General features: G+C 41.3%; 1 protein-coding gene and 1 pseudogene across 1 annotated transcript in view; both read right to left on the bottom strand.

Annotated features, from left to right (window-relative positions):
* MICU2 (mitochondrial calcium uptake 2) overlaps positions 1-13,257 on the bottom strand; it is a 74,769-nt gene that overhangs the window by 20,979 nt on the left and 40,533 nt on the right. Inside the window, exons 5-6 of the mRNA XM_019715675.3 lie at positions 9,015-9,062; positions 7,958-8,040 (exon numbers count right to left, since the gene is read on the bottom strand). Of these exons, the coding sequence (XP_019571234.2) occupies positions 7,958-8,040; positions 9,015-9,062 (131 nt within the window). The remainder of the gene's footprint in view (positions 1-7,957; positions 8,041-9,014; positions 9,063-13,257) is intronic.
* Positions 5,442-6,234, bottom strand: LOC109436825 (nuclear nucleic acid-binding protein C1D pseudogene; annotated as a pseudogene).

Raw genomic sequence — 13,257 nt, 5'->3', positions numbered from 1 at the left:
ACATTTACAGCCTTTCTTGCGAGGCTATAACCATTATGCCCAAATTTGGCCATCAGTATACAACCTCATTTCCCATCTAAAATTAATGAGAATATGTTTTACTTTAAATGGGACATAGAGGCAAAGTGCTGAGAATTAAAGTGTGGGTGGAAAAGGGGCCACATATTAAACCTGACAAGCTCAGGACACTGAAAATAACTACATAAGATGGCGTGAGAATAAAAAATTTCATAACTAAGTGGGCAATGGCAGGAAGTCACATCTTTAGCCTGAAGCTTCCTTCATAAAGTCAATGTTCACCTTAAGTGGGCCTGTCTATTGTCTTTTTGCACCGAAGATGACATCCTTAGAATGTCAGTGATCCCCTTTTTCTGGACCAGAGCAGGAAAGTACAGAATCCCTCATTATTATTCTTGTCCCTGATTAACATCTCTATGTGAATTATTAACTATCCTGTACCCACCTATGTGAAAGAAGTACCTGTCTCTCCAATTTACTTTTATCCAATCCCAGAGATTTCCCCCCTTTCCTTTCTCCCACCCCCTTAATCTACCACCAGTGGGTTTCATGTAACCCTCCTCCTTTGATTCTATGTATAAAATAAGCTACAAACAGCCATTTCACGGAGCATTTTCTCAATCCGCTGAGATTCTGCTTCCCAGCAACTGTCATCAGTTTGGCTCAAATAAACTCTTATAAGCTTTCTCTTAGGCTGGATGTTTTTCATCAACAAAAGTATAACCTTAAAGTCTTAAATTCATACGTCAATATCAAAAGAAGCAATTCCCCAAATCATGAAAACATGATGAAGTAACTACATAGAAAAAAAACGGACATTTCAGTCATTTCATTTTTTCTTGTATGTTGCCACGAGCAGCCTACCTGTCTGTCCCCTCGTACCTGCCCCTAAAGAAAGGAAAGTCTGTGAGACTAATCCTTTCAGGGACTTTGCTTCACCTTTGTGCTTTCTCCTTATGCCTCCCTGTTTGGCCCAGGAAGATGTCTGGTTAGCCAATGACGAGTAAGATTCCCCACGGGGGGGACAACTCAAGCCAGGCAGAGTCGAGTGGGGACCAGCAGGAGAACCCACGGGGTTGATAGAGGTGGGCGTAGACCCCTACCTTCCCCCCGGTTAAGGAGAGCTTCTACCTTTGTGGCTGCATTCCTTCCCACAACCTGCTTGGGAAGAGATTCAGTGATGTAATAACATCAGTTCTCCATCTATCCATTTCAGTAAGATTCAGCATAAAGTTTTTGTCTCTTGGGGAGGTATGTCAGGTCCTGAAACTGATGGTTCAGCTGTTTGCAGGCAAGAGTAATTAGTTCAAATCAGTTTCTTAGTACAATGTGTGAAATTCATAGACCTTGGAGAAAACAATGTTGCTTTCCGGTGTGTGCATCAATAAAAGCCACAAGGCAGCCCAATTGGGGGCTCTCAGTACTTTGAGGCTGTGAAACCCCTAGCCCGTTTCATAAGTTTCTTGATTTCTGTTTCTTACTTTCTTAACCCTTGTCCGCCTCTTCTTATTCGCTCACTGCCTGTGTTGCGCTGGATGCGACATCTGGCGCCCAATGTGAGGCTCAAGGAGGGAAGGACAACTACGAGTCGAAATTAACTGGTGGAGCAATGGCAAGGGCTCTGGGTAACCCTCGTGCGACAACTACCTGGGAAGGAGATAGGGAAGGTTCCCGAGAATTTAACCAAGGAAAGGGGGAATTGGATAAAACCTTACTAAACACTTTTGTATGTGAGAGTGTGATTGTGTGAGTGATTGATCTTAGTAGCTCCACGGCCTTGGCTACAGAGCTTGTGTGGGCTCTAATCTGCGGTTCCGTGGTCTGGGTCATAAGGCAAAACGGTGACTTAGCGCCTCACGGCGTTAACCAGGCCTGGGGTTTATACAAGTGCACCTTAGCCAAGACCGACCTTAAAGTCCTGCGAGGGATGTGGCCAGACAAGCATCAGAGTGAACTTGAAGTGAAAGCTCTTTTCTCTTTTCTTTTCTCTTGTCTTTTACTAACATGGGCAATGCTGAGAGTAAGTATAGACCTTATATTTGCCTGCTTAAACAACTTCTTAAGAAGGGAAAACATAAAACCTCAGAAAAGAAAGTTGAGGAACTTCTTAAGGTGACTGAAATTCATTGTTCCTGGTTTCCAGACCTTGGAACACTTGATTTAGATCAACGGGAGGAAGTCGGATGAGACCTCCGTACGTTACATTCCAATGGGGTCTCTTTGCCTGGTTCAATCTGGGAAACATGGGAACTAGTTCGTTTAGTTTTGGAGCCTCTTCAGACAGACTCAGAGGAGGAGACGGAGGGAGAAATAGAAGACCAGATGGGGGAAAGGGAGGATAGAGAAGATGCAGATAAAGAGTCTGAGACAGCGCCAACAGTAGTCCCAAAATCATTATATCCAAACTTGGGAGACTGTTTCAAGGACGCTTGTCCCCCTCCCACTCGCTTATCTCATTTACCTTCACCACCGCCTTCCTTTACGGAGCAGGCGTGGGGGCCTTCAAGATCAGTAATAAGAAGTAACAATCCTTTTCTGTGCAAAAATGTACCTCACACGCTGAGGAAGGGCACTCGCTCTTCATTATCAGCCACAGAGCGTGGCAAACGCCAGGCCAGGGTGGAAGGGGATGTGGATGCCTTGGCCTTCCCTGTAGTCATTAGGGAATGCAAAACTCCTACTGCAGAACACCCCGATGGGATTCATGAGGCAGTTCACAAGCCTTTTTCTTTTAAATTACTCAAAGAATTAAAACAGGCAGTTTTGCAATTTGGACCTACTTCACCTTATACTACAGGCCTTCTTAGAGGCATTGCCGATGGCAGTCAGCTGATTCCTATAGGTTGGAATGCGTTAGCAAAAACACGTCTGGCCCCTCTCAAAAGAAAAATTCGAGGCTTTGACAGAATTAGTACAGATCCAATTAGAACAAGACCATATAGAACCCTCAACTAGTCCATGGAATTCACCAGTGTTTGTAATAAAGAAAAAATCAGGAAAATGGCAAATGCTCACTGATTTGTGAGCTATTAATGCTCTAATTGAACCTATGGGTCCTTTACAACCTGGACTCCCACAACTGTCCATGATTCCTATAAATTGGTCATTAGTAGTAATACACTTACAAGATTGTTTTTATACTATCCCCTTACATTCTCAAGACTGCCCTAGAATGCATTTTCAATACCGCTTATAAATAACAAAGAACTTATCAAAAGATATCAATGGAAAGTTCTTCCACAGGGAATGCTTAATAGCCCCACAATTTGCCAGTTTTTTGTAGCTTGAGCTATTTTGCCAGTTAGAGAAAAATTTCCAGATTGTTACATCATTCACTATATGGATGACATTCTCTGTGCTGCATCATCTACAGAGATTTTAGCTAATTGTTTTAAGTTCCTCCAGGAACAGCTTGAGCCAGCAAGGATCCTCCGCAAGTACAGCGAGCTAAAGCCATGTTTACTTTAAATTTTTTGAATTCTTCTGGCTCTAGCACAGAACCAAACCTTGGGTGCACAGCTGCCAAAAGACATTTTAACAATCTCCATAGTCCTAAAGCTTTGGAAAATGTGCCCATTTGGTGGAAAGATATTCAAACTAATCAATGGCAGTTAGGAACCTTGTAAACGTGGGGGTGAGGTTATGCTTGTGTTTCTCCAGGACTGGAAGAACGTCCTTTGTGGGTGCCCAGTCGGTGTATCAAACCGTATCATGAACAACCCACCGAAGACCAGCCTGACAGTCAACCGCGGGAAGAACCAAAAGACTTACTGGACTTCTAATTGCAGCTATTATGGGCATAATTGCTGTAGCCACTGTAGCTGCCGTTTCTGGAGTAGCTCTACACCAAACGGTACAGACCACGGAATTCGTACAAAAATGGCATGGAAATGCTAGTAAATCTTGGAATCAACAAGTTAAGATAGATCAGGAAATTAATGGTAGATTAGCTGATTTAGAAACTACTGTTGTATTTCTTGGTGATGAACTGGAAAATCGCCGTACTGTGATTACTTTAAAATGTGATTGGAATGTATCTACCTATTGTGTAACCCTTTCTCTTATAATCAAACTTGTTCCCCTTGGTCTGAGGCACGAGCCCATCTCCTGGGACATATGACCAATCTCACTGTGGACATTTTACAACTACGACAAGAAGTAGATCAAATGTCTAACGCCAAACTTCAACTCCTCCCTGGAGAGGAGACACTTTCTGCAGCTGCAGAAGGACGTTCTACTTTAAACCCTGTCAATTGGATAGACTTTGGGTGGAGGGTTTGTTGGTGCTATTGCTATTCTGTTTATTGTTTTATGTTTATTTTGTTTAGTCCTCAGAAGTAGACAAACAGCCCTCTAACGGGCAATGAATGAAAAATCTACAGGGTCTGTGTTTCTCATATTTCAAAAACAAAAAGGGGGAGATGTTGCCACGCATTAGCCTACCCGTCTGTCCCCTAGTACCTGCCCCTAAAGAAAGCAAAGTCTGTGAGACTAATCCTTTCAGGGACTTTGCGTCACCTTTGTGCTTTCTCCTTATGCCTCCCTGTTTGGCCCAGGAAGATGGCTGGTTAGCCAATGACGAGTAAGATTCCCCACGGGGGGGGGGACACGACATACTCAAGCCAGGCAGAGTCGAGTGGGGACCAGCAGGAGAACCCACGGGGTTGATAGAGGTGGGCGTAGACCCCCACCGTGCCCGGTTAAGAAGAGCTTCTGCCTTTGTGGCTGCATTCCTTCCCACAACCTGCTTGAGAAGAGATTCAGTGGTGTAATAACATCAGTTCTCCATCTATCCATTTCAGTAAGATTCAGCATAAAGGTTTTGTCTCTTGGGGAGGTACATCCTGAAACTGACGGTTCAGCTGTTTGCAGGCAAGGTTAATTAGTTCAAATCAGTTTCTTAGTATACTGTTTGAGATTCACAGACCTTGGAGAAAACAATGTTGCTTTCTTGTGTGTGCATCAATATTAGGGGGCTTTCAGTCCTTTGAGGCTGTGAGACCTTTGGCCCCTGTTTCATAACTTTCTTGATTTCTGTTTCTTACTTTCTTAACCCTTCGCCGCTCACTCACTGCCTGTGTTGCGCTGGACGCAACACTTGTATATAGTGAAAACATGTATTTATAACTTCAGCCTTCAGATAGCAGACTTCATAAAGTCATTATTCATTTAAAATAGACAAATGTTTACAAAGAACATTTAACGTAAATTTCATAGTTACTTATAAAATGGTATTTGGGAGGTTGACCTGTACGAGGAAATGAGTCCTGTCAAGAGAGATGGTAAACTATAAATATAAATTATACCAGTGTTAAAAACCTCACAGTGTTCTATAGGAAAATCAATAAAGATAATTTTTGGGAAAAAATATTTAGCATTATAAATTTAAATGTAAATTTTATGTATGAATTCAATAAGGAATATATTTAAACCTTGCACTGTCACATAATCATCACCTATTTTGTGCAAAACAATAAAAATGATGTACTTTTTGAATGTGCATACATCGAAAACAAAAGGTTAATTTTCACTTTTTCCTTTATTGGCAACTTTGGACGCACCTCGGGTGTTGGTTCCCAGAGAACACTTTTCACAAATCATGAAGGTACCTCTGCCCAGTGTGCCAGCCTTTTCCTGTCTGTCATGTCCTTGACCCTGTTCATGTACATGCTGGTTCTCTCCAGTCCCTGCTTTGCTGGACGCTCTTTAGTATTAACTCCCTGAGCTGCCAAATAAACCCAAACACTGAATTTAGTGTGCAAGCAGAAGCTAAATCCACTTTTGCTTGGTCAAGTGAATCCAAATTCTGCAACAACTCCTGTCTAGAAACAGACATTGTGGTCTTCAGCATCTCATCCTCAAATGTGGATACACACTCATGAATCCCACTGGAGAATCTTCACTGATCTCACCTCTCCTGCCATTATGACCAACTCACTGTGTCCCAGAGAGCCTATGGCACCATCTCTAAAACGTGGACACTACTCCTCATTTTGCAGGTTGCTGTCAAGATTCAACAATGTGCCGCTTACGTTGGACATAACCAGTCCTCAGGAAGAGTCTTTTGTCTTTGATCAGACAGTACTGTCACTATTCCAGTCAGGCTGATTTCTTCTTTCCCCTCATTTCTATAAACCACCGGAAGCCAAGTTCCACAGCAGCTACTGACTGTATGTTCTGCTTTCCACTCACGGGTGTGAGCCGGACCAAGGCCATAGCCCAATGGGCCTCCTTGCCTCCAGTCTGTCCTTTTTTTTTTTTGTTTAATTGGGGAAGGAGAACAGGACTTTATTGGGGAACAGTGTGTACTTCTGGGACTTTTTCCAAGTCAAGTTGTTGTGCTTTCAACCTTAGTTGTGGCGGGCGCAGCTCAGCTCCAGGTACAGTTGCTGTTGTTAGTTGCAGGGGGTGCAGCCCACCATCCCTTGCAGGAGTTGAGGAGTCAAACCGGCAACCTTGTGGTTGAGAGCCTGCGTTCCAACCAACTGAGCCATCTGGCCACCTGGAAGCTGAGTGGCAGCTCAATGACTCCATTCTAGTTGAGGAGAGCACAGCTCGCTGGCCCATGTGGGAATCAAACCCGCAGACCCTGTTGCCCAGAGCTCGCGCTCTAACCAACTGAGCCACCCGTTACCCCCAGTCTGTTCTCTTTGATTCACCTCTCAGACTGTGGCCAGAGGTGGATTTGGGAACACTGAAGTACAATTGGCATGACAGCTATCCACTAGTTTCTGACTGAAATTGCTTGTTATTTTCTTCACCTAAGTATACCCGTATTTTGTCATCTGCAGTTTCCAGTTTCACTTTCTTTAAAGTGCAGCAAAATGTAAAGAAATGGGTGAAATTAATGTCCCCAAATATTACTTCATCATGTATTCAATATAAAAATTGAGGTATTTTACATTCCTCTCCTTTGTCCTCAATACCCAGTGTGTATTTTACACTGATGGGACATCTCTCTTCAGATGTTACATTTCATTGGAAATACTTGATCTGCATTTAGATTTCATAAAATTTAAATTGAAAACGTAGACTCACATCCCCAAGCTGTTCCAAATATACCTAAAACGTTCCCAATACCTGAAGTCAATGTCAGGTTTTAAATTTAGATTTTAAATGAATTAAAATAAAAAACTCAAGTTTCTCGCTCCACAGCTGTATTTTAAGGTCTCAGTTGCCACATGGCTGCTGGCCACTCCATTGGGTGGCCAAGTGCAGACGCTCCACTTTCTATATAATTTTAACAAGCTTTGGTGTCTGTTTCTCAGGACACTGGAGACTGGAAGAAAAAACCAGATGACTGGAACTGACATTTTTTTTCCATGAAGTACTCTAAAAGATTAAAAACAGTGACCCCTGGCACATACCCAACAGTTTATGAGCAGAGGTATTTTTTAATATTACCATCAACTTTCTTGGAACGCAGTGAAATTTACTGGTTGGATGTCCTAGAGTTATATCTTGGGAGATTTCATTTAAACATATTTTTAGCTTTTCAAATATTAGCCTTAGCAAATTCCTGGAAAATATGCCTCAATTCATACCTATTGTGGCTTTTCCATTTCCCCCTATTTTTATGAAGGCCTAAGATTTGTTTTTCTTATATTTTTTTTTGGGGGGGAGTGGCGGGGGAAGGTATGAGAATAATTTTTAACGTATCTATGAAGCCCTTTCTATTGTATTATAATTTGCTAAAATTGTAAAAATAAAAACCCTAAAAAATGTAGACGCTTAAGCTCATTTCTCTTTTTGGAATCTTATGTTCTGTTCCTTAACTGTCTCTCAAGGTTCAAAAATTTAATATTTCTGAATGTATAAATGATTTCTTAACATTTTATGTATAAGCACTGGATATAATTTTGATTTTTATGGAAGTGTAAAATTATCACAAATACCTGGGTGTTTTATGATAAACTAAAAATAACTAGAATTCACTTACCTTAAAAAATTCTTTTTTCTCAACCATTTCATCACCATCTGCATCCAACATTTTAAAAGCAACATGAAACCCAGTATGGGGTTCTGCAATCAAGTGATAAATGAATAATTATTTAAATATTGGTGAAATGCAAATTACTTGCAGATATAGTCAGATCTTCAAATTTGAAATAAGTTACCAGAAACCACATGAGTAGGTGCCTACACAAAGAAAAAAGTGCTCTGTTCCTGTGACAATTTCAAAGGCTGATACATTTCCGTGGGTGTGCTGTGCTGTCATTAAGTGTTCTGCCCTCAAATCAAAGCAAAATTGATTTGAGAATCTCATTTCTTTAGTTTTCCTATGTTCTTATGGGATCTTGCCTACTTTCACTTTCATATTGATTTTCATTCTTTATTTCTCTTTCTCAGAGTAGGGCTTTTTAGAAAAAAAAATTTATTTTGAAATAATTTTAGACTTATGGAAATGTCAGAAAGATCATATGGTGAGTTCTCATATACCCTTCACCCAACTTCCTCTAATGTCATCATCTTATATAACCACAGTACCTGTATCAAAACTAAGATATTAACCCTGGTATTGCATTTTAAACTAAACTACAGACTCTATTGCGATTTCATGTTTTTCCACTGATGATGTTTTTCCTATTCTGGGATCAAGTACAAGAAGCCATGTTGTATTTAGTTGTTATGTCTCCTAGTCTCATCCAAGCTGTGAAAATTTCTCAACGTCCGCTTGATTTTTATGACCTTGACAGTGTGAAGACTACTGGTTGGGAACTTTGTAGAATGTTGGTGAGGGTTTTTTAACATCCCTGAGTGAGGCGAAGTCTGACTCTGCTAGTCAACAGGCCTTCTGCTAAACAGACAAAGTTATGGGGCCACAGTGCAAAGGAGGTGTAATAATTTAACCCAACCGTATCATCTTGCGTTTTGGAAACTAAAGTACCAATAACATTTTTAATGGTAAAGACATAAACACTAAACTCCCACAAACTTGTTCGGTATACTACTAGAGAATGCCACATGATCATTGAGAAAAACTGTGTGATACTTACTAGTGAGGATTGTAAGCAAGAAAAGATACTCAGTATATGAAATGAGCCCTGAAAGAGATAAAATAAAAACATTGGAAAATAAGTTTTTGGTGGTTTAGTAGTAATCATATACACACTATACGTAAACTTAATTCAAAACACATTTTTACTTTAAATTACATCTCTTTGGTACAGTGGAAAACATTTATAATAGTGAGCTAGGTACAGTACTAACATTTAAAAAAAGATACTAGGTTTCACCAGGTTACCAGTATTAGTAAGGAGCAGGAATGGGTGCTGGCTGGGAAATAACAGGTACCACTGGAGGTTTTACCTGCATGGCACGCACTTTATGTAACTGCTACTCAAATTTTACTATTCATAACATCTCAAGTAAAGCAAATGTATAAACTGAGTAGAATAACAAGAGATTTGCATATACCAAGGGTCAGACTACATATTTACATGGAAATAATGAAATCTCTGTGGTAGTACTGCTTTTGCTCTGGGCAAACTCTCCTTCCCACTCCCACATGCCGTGTGGGTGGGACTGCCCATTGACCCAAGGCAGATGCTGACAGGTCTCAGCAGTCACCTCACCCTGCAGAGTTGGTGCAGGGAGGGCACGCAGCTGACCCCTGCTCACCAGGAGGCTACCTTCGCCTGGCTGCAGGGGTCACGCTGGGCCACACAAAGTGGGATCTCTGCAGAGATGCTGGACCACTCACTTCATCTCCCTGTCAGGCTTTGCTGTGAGAATGTCTCACTTAGGATGTAGGTCACGGAGACAGCCCACAGTGCAGTCAGTCGCTAACTGACAGGCCTGAAGGGTGGACCCTGGCGATGCCCGACCCTGGAAGTAAGCTGGGCTTGAATCTCGTTCTCTGTCTGGCCACGAAATAAACTTCCTTTCTGCTCAAGTAAGTGGTGTCAGATTTTATGTGCTTGCCATAAAAAGAATCACAATAAACACAGAAACCATAGCTGATAAATCATTGCTTCTTGATAACGTAAAAGAAATTTCCCTCTGGATCACAAGCTTGGAATAATAGCAAACTACACAATTCAAAAACTTTATCATGGAAAACTTCAGTCACATACAAAAGTAGAGAGAAAAACATGATGAATAATTATGTGTATCGGCTTCAGTCATGATCGGCTCAAGTTAGGTCTTGTTTAATCGTACCCTCTCACTCCCTTCCCCTCACAAATCCCATGTGTCATATCATTTCATAGTGGAGAACTCAGGCTGTATCACCAAAGGGACTGCTCCCTAACCCCAAATATACAGAGGGTGCCCAAAATGCCTACACATTTTAAGAAAGGAAAAAACTGCATTAAAATTGTAATAATATATATCGATAACAAAAGATGAATACAAGTCACGTTTGACTTCTGCAATTACAAGAGGTGCTCAAAGTGGTTACCATCAGCATGATTTTAATACAGTTTTTTCTTATCTTAAAATGTGTATACATCTTTTGGCACCTTCTGTATTTACCACCCCTAAAAACTTATCAATAATTCCCTAACATTATCAAATTAAAATTAGTGTTACAAATGTCCCTGTTTCAGAAATGTTTTAAAGTGTGCTCAAATCAGGATTCAAAGAAGGTCCCTGCATAGCACTTAGTTGACGCTTTCAAGTCACTTTTTTTTTATTGTGGTAAAATATGTGTAACATAAAAGTTACATTGTAGCCATTTTTAAATGTACAGTCCAGTGGCATTAGGTACATCCACATTATCAGAAACTCCACAAACACCAGCTCCCTATTCTCTTGTGTCCCCAGCCCCTCTCTCTAGTCCTCTTCCTGTCTGTTTGAGGGACCTCGCATGGAGGAGTCTTACAGTATGTGCCCTTTGTGACTGGCTTACATCACTGAACACGATGTGCTCAGGCTCACCTGTGTTACAGCCTATGTCAGAATCCCCTTCCTTTTTAAGGCTGAATAATACTCCATTACATGTTTATGTCGCCTTATGTTTCCCCACCATCTGTGATTGTTCCCACCTGTGGCTGTTGCAAACAACGCGGCTCCAAACGTTGTTGTACCAACGAAGACCTGTGGAGTCTCTGCTTTAATTCTGGGTACACACCCAGAAGAGGACCTGCTGGGCCCTGGGGGAAGTCTGTGTCTCATTTTGTGAGGAACCTCCACACTGTTTCCCACAAGGGCTGCACCACTTTACACACCCACCAGCAGTGCAAGAGGATTACAATTACTCCACATCCTTGCCAACACCTGTTATTTTTTATTCTTGGTAATAATGGGTGTGAAGTGGTGTCTCATTGTGGTTTTGATTTGCATTTCCCTAATGATTAGTCATGTTGAGCACCTTTCATGTATGAATTAGACATTTGTATGCCTTCTTTAGAGAAAAGTCTATTCCACTTGCCCATTTGTAAACAGCATTGTTTGCTTTTTGTGGTTGAGTTTAGGAGTTCTTTACACATCCTGGGTATTAGCCCCCATATATGATCTGCAAATGTTTTCTCCCATCCTGCGGATTGCCTTTTCACTCTCTTGATGGTATACTTTGATTCACAAAAGTTTTCATTTTTCTTGTGTTTCCTGTGTCTTAAATCTCTTTTAATCTCTAGGTTCTTCCTTGTCTTTTTTTCTTCCTCTTTTTCAACTAATTTGTTGAAGAACCCTCGTCATTTGTCCTGTAGTTTCTCGAAGCCTAGAGCATTTTGGTGAGACTGAACTTTCTTGGTGTCACTTTACATGTTCCTCTGACTTCCATGTTTTCTCCAAATTGGTGCTTTGAGCAAGAGCTGTGCTGTACACACCGGAGGCCACAATGCACATGTTTACAGAAAATGCGAAGTGCCACTGAGAGATGCTGACGGTAAGAGTCACAGGGCTTCGGGAAAATGTTAAACCATTTCCAGTTTGGATGATCAGAGGTGTAATTCTAAAAGTGGTATTTGAAGGATGGATGAAAATTTTAATTAAGCAGGTGTGACATAAGTGGGAAAGCCACATAAGATAGATAAAGCTGAATGTGAAAATGAAAAGGAAACTGTCTGAAGTAGCGTACACGGGGGGGGGGGGGGGGAGCAGTACAGAAGTACAGAAGTGAGGAGTACAGGCTCCAGGGCACGATGGCTGCCAGGGGACACCCCCCTATCCCCATCTCCACCCCCGGCTCTGGCTCCAGGTCACACAAAGCAGAGACTCCAGCCAGAGCTGTTCAGAGTAAGACAGGGAAGCATTTTTCTTTTTCCTTTTTTATTTTTTTAAATTTATTTTTAAAATTTATTGGGGTGACAATTGTTAGTAAAATTACATAGATTTCAGGTGTACAATTCTATATTATGTCATCTATAAATCCCACTGTGTTCACCACCCAGTCAGTTCTCCTTCCATCACCATATATTTGATCCCCCTTACCCTCATCTCCCACCCCCCACACCCCTTACCCTCTGGTAACCACTAAACTATTGTCTGGGTCTATGAGTTTCTGTTTCTCATTTGTTTGTCTTGTTCTTTTGTTGTTTTTGGTTTATATACTACATATCAGTGAAATCACATGGTTCTCTGCTTTTTCTGTCTGACTTAGTTCGCTCAGCATTACACTCTCAAGATCCATCCATGTTGTCACAAATGTTCCTGTATCATCTTTTCTTACCGCCGAATAGTATTCCATTGTGTATATATACCACAACTTCTTTATCCATTCATCTATCGAAGAACATTTTGGTTGTTTCCATGTCTTGGCCACCGTAAACAAAGCTGCAATGAACATTGGAGCACATGTGTCTTTGGGTATAAATGTTTTCAGATTTTTTGGGTAGATACCCAGGAGAGGGATTGCTGGGTAATATGGTAAGTCTATTCGTAATGTTTTGAGGAACCTCCACACTGCCTTCCATAACGGCTGCACCAGTCTGCATTCCCACCAACAGCGTATGAGGGTTCCTTTTTTTCCACAGCCTCTCCAACACTTGTTACTATTTGTCTTGTTGATGATAGCCATTCTGACTGGGGTGAGGTGATATCTCATTGTGGTTTTGATTTGCATTTCTCTGATGATTAGTGACGTTGAGCATTTTTTCATATGTCTATTTGCCATTTGTATGTCCTCTTTGGAGAAATGTCTCTCCAGGTCCTCTGCCCATTTTTCAATTGGGTTGTTTGTTTTTTTGTTGAGTTGCCTGAGTTCCTTGCATATTTTGGATATTAGCCCCTTATGGGAGGCACTGTTTGCAAAAATCTTCTCCCCTTCAGTTGGTTGCCTCTTTATTTTGTCGATGG

This window comes from Rhinolophus sinicus, chromosome 16 (assembly GCF_057876585.1).
Source record: "Rhinolophus sinicus isolate RSI-liver-muscle chromosome 16, RSI-T2T, whole genome shotgun sequence".
NCBI classification, from domain to species: domain Eukaryota; kingdom Metazoa; phylum Chordata; class Mammalia; order Chiroptera; family Rhinolophidae; genus Rhinolophus; species Rhinolophus sinicus.
The sequence above is the reverse complement of the archived record's forward strand: the minus strand, read 5'-3'. Positions and strand labels throughout refer to the sequence as shown.